Raw genomic sequence first — 13,789 nt, 5'->3', positions numbered from 1 at the left:
GTGCGTCCACGCCGTGCGTCCCAGCTGCAGAAGTGATGGAGACCTGTGTGTGTCTCCTCAGCGTCTCTGGCAGGAATGAGGCTGCAGCAGGGAGACGTGGCGGTAAGCCCCGCCCCCTGTGTGTGTGTGTGTGTCTGTGTGTGTTACGCTGTGTGTGTGTGTGTGTGTGTGTGTGTGTGTGTGTGTGTGTGTGTGTGTGTGTGTGTGTTACGCTGTGTGTGTGCGTGTGTGTTACGCTGTGTGTGTGTGTTACGCTGTGTGTGTGTGTGTTACGCTGTGTGTGTTACGCTGAGTGTGTGTGAGTGTGTTTTCAGGTGAGTCTGGGGACCAGTGACACGGTGTTTCTGTGGATCCAGGAGCCCCGGCCGGCCCTCGAGGGCCACATCTTCTGCAGCCCAGTGGACCTGCAGGCCTTCATGGCTCTGCTGTGGTACATCTGACACTCCCTGGGTTCTGTTTCCTCCTGGGTTTTAACGCATTAACGGATCCGCTCTGAAACGTATTAACGGATCTGATCTGAAACGTATTAACGGATCTGATCTGAAACGTATTAACGGATCTGATCTGAAACGTATTAACGGATCCGCTCTGAAACGTATTAACGGATCCGCTCTGAAACGTATTAACGGATCTGATCTGAAACGTATTAACGGATCCGCTCTGAAACGTATTAACGGATCTGATCTGAAACGTATTAACGGATCTGATCTGAAACGTATTAACGGATCCGCTCTGAAACGTATTAACGGATCCGCTCTGAAACGTATTAACGGATCTGATCTGAAACGTATTAACGGATCTGATCTGAAACGTATTAACGGATCCGCTCTGAAACGTATTAACGGATCCGCTCTGAAACGTATTAACGGATCTGATCTGAAACGTATTAACGGATCTGATCTGAAACGCATTAACGGATCTGATCTGAAACGTATTAACGGATCTGATCTGAAACGTATTAACGGATCTGATCTGAAACGCATTAACGGATCTGAAACGTATTAACGGATCTGATCTGAAACGTATTAACGGATCCGATCTGAAACGTATTAACGGATCTGAAACGTATTAACGGATCTGAAACATATTAACGGATCTGATCTGAAACGTATTAACGGATCTGAAACGTATTAACGGATCCGATCTGAAACGTATTAACGGATCTGAAACGTATTAACGGATCTGATCTGAAACGTATTAACGGATCCGATCTGAAACGTATTAACGGATCTGAAACGTATTAACGGATCTGCTCTGAAACGTATTAACGGATCTGATCTGAAACGTATTAACGGATCTGATCTGAAACGTATTAACGGATCTGAAACATATTAACGGATCTGATCTGAAACGTATTAACGGATCTGAAACGTATTAACGGATCCGATCTGAAACGTATTAACGGATCTGATCTGAAACGTATTAACGGATCTGCTCTGAAACGTATTAACGGATCTGAAACGTATTAACGGATCTGATCTGAAACGCATTAACGGATCTGATCTGAAACGTATTAACGGATCTGATCTGAAACGTATTAACGGATCTGATCTGAAACGCATTAACGGATCTGATCTGAAACGTATTAACGGATCCGATCTGAAACGTATTAACGGATCCGCTCTGAAACGTATTAACGGATCCGCTCTGAAACGTATTAACGGATCTGATCTGAAACGTATTAACGGATCTGATCTGAAACGTATTAACGGATCCGCTCTGAAACGTATTAACGGATCCGCTCTGAAACGTATTAACGGATCTGATCTGAAACGTATTAACGGATCTGATCTGAAACGCATTAACGGATCTGATCTGAAACGTATTAACGGATCCGATCTGAAACGTATTAACGGATCCGCTCTGAAACGTATTAACGGATCCGCTCTGAAACGTATTAACGGATCTGATCTGAAACGTATTAACGGATCTGATCTGAAACGTATTAACGGATCCGATCTGAAACGTATTAACGGATCCGCTCTGAAACGTATTAACGGATCCGCTCTGAAACGTATTAACGGATCTGATCTGAAACGTATTAACGGATCTGATCTGAAACGTATTAACGGATCCGCTCTGAAACGTATTAACGGATCCGCTCTGAAACGTATTAACGGATCTGATCTGAAACGTATTAACGGATCTGATCTGAAACGCATTAACGGATCTGATCTGAAACGTATTAACGGATCTGATCTGAAACGTATTAACGGATCTGATCTGAAACGCATTAACGGATCTGAAACGTATTAACGGATCTGATCTGAAACGTATTAACGGATCCGATCTGAAACGTATTAACGGATCTGAAACGTATTAACGGATCTGAAACATATTAACGGATCTGATCTGAAACGTATTAACGGATCTGAAACGTATTAACGGATCCGATCTGAAACGTATTAACGGATCTGAAACGTATTAACGGATCTGATCTGAAACGTATTAACGGATCCGATCTGAAACGTATTAACGGATCTGAAACGTATTAACGGATCTGCTCTGAAACGTATTAACGGATCTGATCTGAAACGTATTAACGGATCTGATCTGAAACGTATTAACGGATCTGAAACATATTAACGGATCTGATCTGAAACGTATTAACGGATCTGAAACGTATTAACGGATCCGATCTGAAACGTATTAACGGATCTGATCTGAAACGTATTAACGGATCTGCTCTGAAACGTATTAACGGATCTGAAACGTATTAACGGATCTGATCTGAAATGTATTAACGGATCTGAAACGTATTAACGGATCTGCTCTGAAACGTATTAACGGATCTGATCTGAAACGTATTAACGGATCTGCTCTGAAACGTATTAACGGATCCGCTCTGAAACGTATTAACGGATCCGCTCTGAAACGTATTAACGGATCCGCTCTGAAACGTATTAACGGATCCGCTCTGAAACGTATTAACGGATCCGATCTGAAACGTATTAACGGATCTGCTCTGAAACGTATTAACGGATCTGATCTGAAACGTATTAACGGATCTGCTCTGAAACGTATTAACGGATCCGCTCTGAAACGTATTAACGGATCCGCTCTGAAACGTATTAACGGATCCGATCTGAAACGTATTAACGGATCTGCTCTGAAACGTATTAACGGATCTGCTCTGAAACGTATTAACGGATCTGATCTGAAACGTATTAACGGATCTGCTCTGAAACGTATTAACGGATCCGCTCTGAAACGTATTAACGGATCCGATCTGAAACGTATTAACGGATCTGAAACATATTAACGGATCCGATCTGAAACGTATTAACGGATCTGAAACGTATTAACGGATCTGATCTGAAACGTATTAACGGATCTGATCTGAAACGTATTAACGGATCTGCTCTGAAACGTATTAACGGAACTGATCTGAAACGTATTAACGGATCTGAAACGTATTAACGGATCTGCTCTGAAGCGTATTAACGGAACGGATCTGAAACGTATTAACGGATCCGATCTGAAACGTATTAACGGATCTGAAACGTATTAACGGATCCGATCTGAAACGTATTAACGGATCTGAAACGTATTAACGGATCTGATCTGAAACGTATTAACGGATCTGATCTGAAACGTATTAACGGATCCGATCTGAAACGTATTAACGGATCCGATCTGAAACGTATTAACGGATCTGATCTGAAACGTATTAACGGATCTGATCTGAAACGTATTAACGGATCCGATCTGAAACGTATTAACGGATCCGATCTGAAACGTATTAACGGATCTGAAACGTATTAACGGATCTGATCTGAAACGTATTAACGGATCCGATCTGAAACAGATTAACGGATCTGATCTGAAACGTATTAACGGATCTGATCTGAAACGTATTAACGGATCTGAAACGTATTAACGGATCCGATCTGAAACGTATTAACGGATCCGATCTGAAACGTATTAACGGATCCGATCTGAAACGTATTAACGGATCCGATCTGAAACGTATTAACGGATCTGATCTGAAACGTATTAACGGATCCGATCTGAAACGTATTAACGGATCCGATCTGAAACGTATTAACGGATCCGATCTGAAACGTATTAACGGATCCGATCTGAAACGTATTAACGGATCCGATCTGAAACGTATTAACGGATCTGATCTGAAACGTATTAACGGATCTGAAACGTATTAACGGATCCGATCTGAAACGCATTAACGGATCCGATCTGAAACGTATTAACGGATCTGCTCTGAAACGTATTAACGGATCCGATCTGAAACGTATTAACGGATCCGATCTGAAACGTATTAACGGATCTGAAACGTATTAACGGATCCGATCTGAAACGTATTAACGGATCTGATCTGAAACGTATTAACGGATCTGAAACGTATTAACGGATCTGATCTGAAACGTATTAACGGATCCGATCTGAAACGTATTAACGGATCCGATCTGAAACGTATTAACGGATCTGAAACGTATTAACGGATCCGATCTGAAACGTATTAACGGATCTGAAACGTATTAACGGATCCGATCTGAAACGTATTAACGGATCCGATCTGAAACGTATTAACGGATCTGATCTGAAACGTATTAACGGATCTGATCTGAAACGTATTAACGGATCTGCTCTGAAACGTATTAACGGATCTGAAACGTATTAACGGATCCGATCTGAAACGTATTAACGGATCCGATCTGAAACGTATTAACTGATCTGCTCTGAAACGTATTAACGGAACTGATCTGAAACGTATTAACGGATCTGAAACGTATTAACGGATCCGATCTGAAACGTATTAACGGATCCGATCTGAAACGTATTAACGGATCCGATCTGAAACGTATTAACGGATCCGATCTGAAACGTATTAACGGATCTGATCTGAAACGTATTAACGGATCTGATCTGAAACTTATTAACGGATCTGAAACGTATTAACGGATCCGATCTGAAACGCATTAACGGATCCGATCTGAAACGTATTAACGGATCCGATCTGAAACGTATTAACGGATCCGATCTGAAACGTATTAACGGATCTGAAACGTATTAACGGATCTGATCTGAAACGTATTAACGGATCTGCTCTGAAACGTATTAACGGATCTGATCTGAAACGTATTAACGGATCTGCTCTGAAACGTATTAACGGATCCGCTCTGAAACGTATTAACGGATCCGATCTGAAACGTATTAACGGATCTGCTCTGAAACGTATTAACGGATCTGATCTGAAACGTATTAACGGATCTGCTCTGAAACGTATTAACGGATCCGATCTGAAACGTATTAACGGATCTGCTCTGAAACGTATTAACGGATCTGATCTGAAACGTATTAACGGATCTGCTCTGAAACGTATTAACGGATCCGCTCTGAAACGTATTAACGGATCCGATCTGAAACGTATTAACGGATCTGAAACATATTAACGGATCCGATCTGAAACGTATTAACGGATCTGAAACGTATTAACGGATCTGATCTGAAACGTATTAATGGAACTGATCTGAAACGTATTAACGGATTTGATCTGAAACGTATTAACGGATCTGAAACGTATTAACGGATCTGCTCTGAAACGTATTAACGGAACTGATCTGAAACGTATTAACGGATCTGAAACGTATTAACGGATCTGCTCTGAAACGTATTAACGGAACGGATCTGAAACGTATTAACGGATCCGATCTGAAACGTATTAACGGATCTGAAACGTATTAACGGATCTGAAACGTATTAACGGATCTGATCTGAAACGTATTAACGGATCTGATCTGAAACGTATTAACGGATCCGATCTGAAACGTATTAACGGATCTGATCTGAAACAGATTAACGGATCTGAAACGTATTAACGGATCTGATCTGAAACGTATTAACGGATCTGATCTGAAACGTATTAACGGATCCGATCTGAAACGTATTAACGGATCCGATCTGAAACGTATTAACGGATCTGAAACGTATTAACGGATCTGATCTGAAACGTATTAACGGATCCGATCTGAAACAGATTAACGGATCTGATCTGAAACGTATTAACGGATCTGATCTGAAACGTATTAACGGATCTGATCTGAAACGTATTAACGGATCCGATCTGAAACGTATTAACGGATCCGATCTGAAACGTATTAACGGATCCGATCTGAAACGTATTAACGGATCCGATCTGAAACGTATTAACGGATCTGATCTGAAACGTATTAACGGATCTGAAACGTATTAACGGATCCGATCTGAAACGCATTAACGGATCCGATCTGAAACGTATTAACGGATCCGATCTGAAACGTATTAACGGATCCGATCTGAAACGTATTAACGGATCTGAAACGTATTAACGGATCCGATCTGAAACGTATTAACGGATCTGAAACGTATTAACGGATCCGATCTGAAACGTATTAACGGATCCGATCTGAAACGTATTAACGGATCTGATCTGAAACGTATTAACGGATCTGCTCTGAAACGTATTAACGGATCTGAAACGTATTAACGGATCCGATCTGAAACGTATTAACGGATCCGATCTGAAACGTATTAACGGATCTGCTCTGAAACGTATTAACGGAACTGATCTGAAACGTATTAACGGATCTGAAACGTATTAACGGATCTGCTCTGAAACGTATTAACGGAACGGATCTGAAACGTATTAACGGATCCGATCTGAAACGTATTAACGGATCCGATCTGAAACGTATTAACGGATCTGAAACGTATTAACGGATCCGATCTGAAACGTATTAACGGATCTGAAACGTATTAACGGATCTGATCTGAAACGTATTAACGGATCTGATCTGAAACGTATTAACGGATCCGATCTGAAACGTATTAACGGATCCGATCTGAAACAGATTAACGGATCTGAAACGTATTAACGGATCTGATCTGAAACGTATTAACGGATCTGATCTGAAACGTATTAACGGATCCGATCTGAAACGTATTAACGGATCTGATCTGAAACGTATTAACGGATCTGCTCTGAAACGTATTAACGGATCTGAAACGTATTAACGGATCTGAAACGTATTAACGGATCCGATCTGAAACGTATTAACGGATCCGATCTGAAACGTATTAACGGATCTGCTCTGAAACGTATTAACGGAACTGATCTGAAACGTATTAACGGATCTGAAACGTATTAACGGATCTGCTCTGAAACGTATTAACGGAACGGATCTGAAACGTATTAACGGATCCGATCTGAAACGTATTAACGGATCTGATCTGAAACGTATTAACGGATCCGATCTGAAACGTATTAACGGATCCGATCTGAAACGTATTAACGGATCCGCTCTGAAACGTATTAACGGATCCGATCTGAAACGTATTAACGGATCTGAAACATATTAACGGATCCGATCTGAAACGTATTAACGGATCTGAAACGTATTAACGGATCTGCTCTGAAACGTATTAACGGAACTGATCTGAAACGTATTAACGGATCTGAAACGTATTAACGGATCTGCTCTGAAACGTATTAACGGAACGGATCTGAAACGTATTAACGGATCCGATCTGAAACGTATTAACGGATCCGATCTGAAACGTATTAACGGATCTGAAACGTATTAACGGATCTGAAACGTATTAACGGATCTGATCTGAAACGTATTAACGGATCTGATCTGAAACGTATTAACGGATCCGATCTGAAACGTATTAACGGATCCGATCTGAAACAGATTAACGGATCCGATCTGAAACGTATTAACGGATCCGATCTGAAACGTATTAACGGATCTGAAACGTATTAACGGATCTGATCTGAAACGTATTAACGGATCCGATCTGAAACGTATTAACGGATCCGATCTGAAACGTATTAACGGATCTGAAACGTATTAACGGATCTGATCTGAAACGTATTAACGGATCCGATCTGAAACAGATTAACGGATCTGATCTGAAACGTATTAACGGATCTGATCTGAAACGTATTAACGGATCTGAAACGTATTAACGGATCCGATCTGAAACGCATTAACGGATCCGATCTGAAACGTATTAACGGATCCGATCTGAAACGTATTAACGGATCCGATCTGAAACGTATTAACGGATCTGAAACGTATTAACGGATCCGATCTGAAACGTATTAACGGATCCGATCTGAAACGTATTAACGGATCCGATCTGAAACGTATTAACGGATCTGATCTGAAACGTATTAACGGATCTGCTCTGAAACGTATTAACGGATCTGAAACGTATTAACGGATCCGATCTGAAACGTATTAACGGATCCGATCTGAAACGTATTAACGGATCTGCTCTGAAACGTATTAACGGATCTGATCTGAAACGTATTAACGGATCTGAAACGTATTAACGGATCCGATCTGAAACGTATTAACGGATCTGATCTGAAACGCATTAACGGATCTGCTCTGAAACGTATTAACGGATCTGCTCTGAAACGTATTAACGGATCTGAAACGTATTAACGGATCCGATCTGAAACGTATTAACGGATCCGATCTGAAACGTATTAACGGATCTGCTCTGAAACGTATTAACGGATCTGATCTGAAACGTATTAACGGATCTGAAACGTATTAACGGATCCGATCTGAAACGTATTAACGGATCTGATCTGAAACGTATTAACGGATCTGATCTGAAACGCATTAACGGATCTGCTCTGAAACGTATTAACGGATCTGATCTGAAACGTGTTAAACGGATCTAGAATCGGTATAATCTAAAATGGAACCCGGCTGTTCGTCCGCAGCTTCAAGAACGGATCTTTGACCAGAGAAGAAATCAGGAACCGGTGCACCGGGGGTTCCTGGGAAGCCTTCTCTGTCACTCTGAGAGAGACGCCGCTGGGCAACGGGGGAAACATCGGTGAGGCCTCCTTCCATCCTGCTTCCTTCCATCCTGCCTCCTTCCATCCTGCTTCCTTACATCCTGCTTCCTTACATCCTGCCTCCTTACATCCTGCCTCCTTACATCCTGCTTCCTTACATCCTGCTTCCTTACATCCTGCCTCCTTCCATCCTGCTTCCTTACATCCTGCTTCCTTCCATCCTGCCTCCTTCCATCCTGCTTCCTTACATCCTGCTTCCTTACATCCTGCCTCCTTACATCCTGCCTCCTTACATCCTGCCTCCTTACATCCTGCCTCCTTACATCCTGCTTCCTTCCATCCTGCCTCCTTACATCCTGCCTCCTTACATCCTGCTTCCTTACATCCTGCTTCCTTACATCCTGCCTCCTTACATCCTGCCTCCTTACATCCTGCTTCCTTACATCCTGCTTCCTTACATCCTGCCTCCTTACATCCTGCCTCCTTACCTCCTGCCTCCTTACATCCTGCCTCCTTCCATCCTGCCTCCTTACATCCTGCCTCCTTCCATCCTGCCTCCTTCCATCCTGCTTCATTACATCCTGCTTCCTTACATCCTGCCTCCTTACATCCTGCCTCCTTACATCCTGCTTCCTTACATCCTGCTTCCTTACATCCTGCCTCCTTACATCCTGCCTCCTTACATCCTGCTTCCTTACATCCTGCTTCCTTACATCCTGCCTCCTTACATCCTGCTTCCTTACATCCTGCTTCCTTACATCCTGCCTCCTTACATCCTGCCTCCTTACATCCTGCTTCTTTACCTCCTGCCTCCTTACATCCTGCTTCCTTACATCCTGCTTCCTTCCATCCTGCCTCCTTACATCCTGCCTCCTTACATCCTGCTTCCTTACATCCTGCTTCCTTACATCCTGCCTCCTTACATCCTGCCTCCTTACATCCTGCTTCCTTACATCCTGTTCCTTACATCCTGCTTCTTTACCTCCTGCCTCCTTACATCCTGCCTCCTTACATCCTGCTTCCTTACATCCTGCTTCCTTACATCCTGCCTCCTTACATCCTGCTTCCTTACATCCTGTTCCTTACCTCCTGCTTCTTTACCTCCTGCCTCCTTACATCCTGCCTCCTTACATCCTGCTTCCTTACATCCTGCTTCCTTACATCCTGCCTCCTTACATCCTGCCTCCTTCCATCCTGCCTCCTTCCATCCTGCCTCCTTACATCCTGCTTCCTTACATCCTGCTTCCTTACATCCTGCTTCTTTACCTCCTGCCTCCTTACATCCTGCTTCCTTACATCCTGCTTCCTTACATCCTGCCTCCTTACATCCTGCCTCCTTACATCCTGCTTACTTACATCCTGCCTCCTTACATCCTGCCTCCTTACATCCTGCCTCCTTACATCCTGCTTCCTTACATCCTGTTCCTTACATCCTGCTTCTTTACCTCCTGCCTCCTTACATCCTGCCTCCTTACATCCTGCTTCCTTACATCCTGCTTCCTTACATCCTGCCTCCTTACATCCTGCCTCCTTACATCCTGCTTCCTTAAATCCTTTTCCTTACATCCTGCTTCTTTACCTCCTGCCTCCTTACATCCTGCTTCCTTACATCCTGCCTCCTTACATCCTGCTTCTTTACCTCCTGCCTCCTTACATCCTGCTTCCTTCCATCCTGCCTCCTTACATCCTGCTTCCTTCCATCCTGCCTCCTTACATCCTGCCTCCTTACATCCTGCCTCCTTCCATCCTGCCTCCTTACATCCTGCTTCCTTCCATCCTGCCTCCTGCCATCCTGCCTCCTTACATCCTGCTTCCTTACATCCTGCTTCCTTACATCCTGCCTCCTTACATCCGGCCTCCTTACATCCTGCTTCCTTACATCCTGTTCCTTCCATCCTGCCTCCTTCCATCCTGCCTCCTTACATCCTGCCTCCTTCCATCCTGCCTCCTTACATCCTGCTTCCTTACATCCTGCTTCCTTACATCCTGCTTCCTTACATCCTGCCTCCTTACATCCTGCCTCCTTACCTCCTGCCTCCTTCCATCCTGCCTCCTTCCATCCTGCCTCCTTCCATCCTGCTTCCTTACATCCTGCTTCCTTACATCCTGCCTCCTTACATCCTGCCTCCTTACTTCCTGCCTCCTTACATCCTGCCTCCTTACATCCTGCCTCCTTACCTCCTGCCTCCTTACATCCTGCCTCCTTCCATCCTGCCTCCTTACATCCTGCTTCCTTACATCCTGCTTCCTTACATCCTGCTTCCTTACATCCTGCCTCCTTACATCCTGCCTCCTTACCTCCTGCCTCCTTCCATCCTGCCTCCTTCCATCCTGCCTCCTTCCATCCTGCTTCCTTCCATCCTGCCTCCTTACATCCTGCTTCCTTACATCCTGCCTCCTTACATCCTGCTTCTTTACCTCCTGCCTCCTTACATCCTGCTTCCTTACATCCTGCTTCTTTACCTCCTGCCTCCTTCCATCCTGCCTCCTTCCATCCTGCTTCCTTCCATCCTGCCTCCTTACATCCTGCTTCCTTACATCCTGCCTCCTTACATCCTGCTTCTTTACCTCCTGCCTCCTTACATCCTGCCTCCTTACATCCTGCTTCTTTACCTCCTGCCTCCTTACATCCTGCTTCCTTACATCCTGCCTCCTTACATCCTGCCTCCTTACTTCCTGCCTCCTTACATCCTGCCTCCTTACATCCTGCCTCCTTACCTCCTGCCTCCTTACATCCTGCCTCCTTCCATCCTGCTTCCTTACATCCTGCTTCCTTACATCCTGCTTCCTTACATCCTGCCTCCTTACATCCTGCCTCCTTACCTCCTGCCTCCTTCCATCCTGCCTCCTTCCATCCTGCCTCCTTCCATCCTGCTTCCTTCCATCCTGCCTCCTTACATCCTGCTTCCTTACATCCTGCCTCCTTACATCCTGCTTCTTTACCTCCTGCCTCCTTACATCCTGCCTCCTTCCATCCTGCCTCCTTACATCCTGCTTCCTTACATCCTGCTTCCTTACATCCTGCTTCCTTACATCCTGCCTCCTTACATCCTGCCTCCTTACCTCCTGCCTCCTTCCATCCTGCCTCCTTCCATCCTGCCTCCTTCCATCCTGCTTCCTTCCATCCTGCTTCCTTCCATCCTGCCTCCTTACATCCTGCCTCCTTACATCCTGCTTCTTTACCTCCTGCCTCCTTACATCCTGCTTCCTTACATCCTGCTTCCTTACATCCTGCCTCCTTACATCCTGCCTCCTTACATCCTGCTTCCTTACATCCTGCTTCCTTACATCCTGCCTCCTTACATCCTGCTTCCTTACATCCTGCTTCCTTACATCCTGCTTCCTTACATCCTGCTTCTTTACCTCCTGCCTCCTTACATCCTGCTTCCTTACATCCTGCCTCCTTACATCCTGCTTCCTTCCATCCTGCCTCCTTACATCCTGCCTCCTTACATCCTGCTTCCTTACATCCTGCTTCCTTACATCCTGCCTCCTTACATCCTGCCTCCTTACATCCTGCTTCCTTACATCCTGCTTCCTTACATCCTGCCTCCTTACATCCTGCCTCCTTACATCCTGCCTCCTTACATCCTGCTTCCTTACATCCTGCCTCCTTACATCCTGCTTCCTTCCATCCTGCCTCCTTACATCCTGCCTCCTTACATCCTGCTTCCTTACATCCTGCTTCCTTACATCCTGCCTCCTTACATCCTGCCTCCTTACATCCTGCTTCCTTACATCCTGCTTCCTTACATCCTGCTTCCTTCCATCCTGCCTCCTTCCATCCTGCTTCCTTACATCCTGCTTCCTTACATCCTGCCTCCTTACATCCTGCCTCCTTACATCCTGCTTCCTTACATCCTGCTTCCTTCCATCCTGCCTCCTTCCATCCTGCTTCCTTACCTCCTGCTTCTTTACCTCCTGCCTCCTTACATCCTGCCTCCTTACATCCTGCTTCCTTACATCCTGCTTCCTTACATCCTGCCTCCTTACATCCTGCCTCCTTCCATCCTGCCTCCTTCCATCCTGCCTCCTTACATCCTGCTTCCTTACATCCTGCTTCCTTACATCCTGCTTCTTTACCTCCTGCCTCCTTACATCCTGCTTCCTTACATCCTGCTTCCTTACATCCTGCCTCCTTACATCCTGCCTCCTTACATCCTGCTTACTTACATCCTGCCTCCTTACATCCTGCCTCCTTACATCCTGCCTCCTTACATCCTGCTTCCTTACATCCTGTTCCTTACATCCTGCTTCTTTACCTCCTGCCTCCTTACATCCTGCCTCCTTACATCCTGCTTCCTTACATCCTGCTTCCTTACATCCTGCCTCCTTACATCCTGCCTCCTTACATCCTGCTTCCTTAAATCCTTTTCCTTACATCCTGCTTCTTTACCTCCTGCCTCCTTACATCCTGCTTCCTTACATCCTGCCTCCTTACATCCTGCTTCTTTACCTCCTGCCTCCTTACATCCTGCTTCCTTCCATCCTGCCTCCTTACATCCTGCTTCCTTCCATCCTGCCTCCTTACATCCTGCCTCCTTACATCCTGCCTCCTTCCATCCTGCCTCCTTACATCCTGCTTCCTTCCATCCTGCCTCCTGCCATCCTGCCTCCTTACATCCTGCTTCCTTACATCCTGCTTCCTTACATCCTGCCTCCTTACATCCGGCCTCCTTACATCCTGCTTCCTTACATCCTGTTCCTTCCATCCTGCCTCCTTCCATCCTGCCTCCTTACATCCTGCCTCCTTCCATCCTGCCTCCTTACATCCTGCTTCCTTACATCCTGCTTCCTTACATCCTGCTTCCTTACATCCTGCCTCCTTACATCCTGCCTCCTTACCTCCTGCCTCCTTCCATCCTGCCTCCTTCCATCCTGCCTCCTTCCATCCTGCTTCCTTACATCCTGCTTCCTTACATCCTGCCTCCTTACATCCTGCCTCCTTACTTCCTGCCTCCTTACATC

At 44.9% G+C, this 13,789-nt stretch overlaps 1 protein-coding gene across 2 annotated transcripts in view; it reads left to right on the top strand.

Moving 5' to 3' along the window:
- xylb (xylulokinase homolog (H. influenzae)) overlaps nt 1-13,789 on the top strand; it is a 50,154-nt gene that overhangs the window by 15,476 nt on the left and 20,889 nt on the right. For both annotated transcript variants that reach the window (XM_075452675.1, XM_075452676.1), the window contains exons 11-13: nt 62-102; nt 315-430; nt 8,744-8,859. In XM_075452675.1, coding sequence (XP_075308790.1) covers nt 62-102; nt 315-430; nt 8,744-8,859 — 273 coding nt within the window. The remainder of the gene's footprint in view (nt 1-61; nt 103-314; nt 431-8,743; nt 8,860-13,789) is intronic.

The sequence above is a fragment of the Odontesthes bonariensis genome, chromosome 20 (assembly GCF_027942865.1).
Source record: "Odontesthes bonariensis isolate fOdoBon6 chromosome 20, fOdoBon6.hap1, whole genome shotgun sequence".
Taxonomy (NCBI): domain Eukaryota; kingdom Metazoa; phylum Chordata; class Actinopteri; order Atheriniformes; family Atherinopsidae; genus Odontesthes; species Odontesthes bonariensis.
Note: the sequence above shows the minus strand (reverse complement) of the source record. Positions and strands in the feature narration are given on the sequence as shown.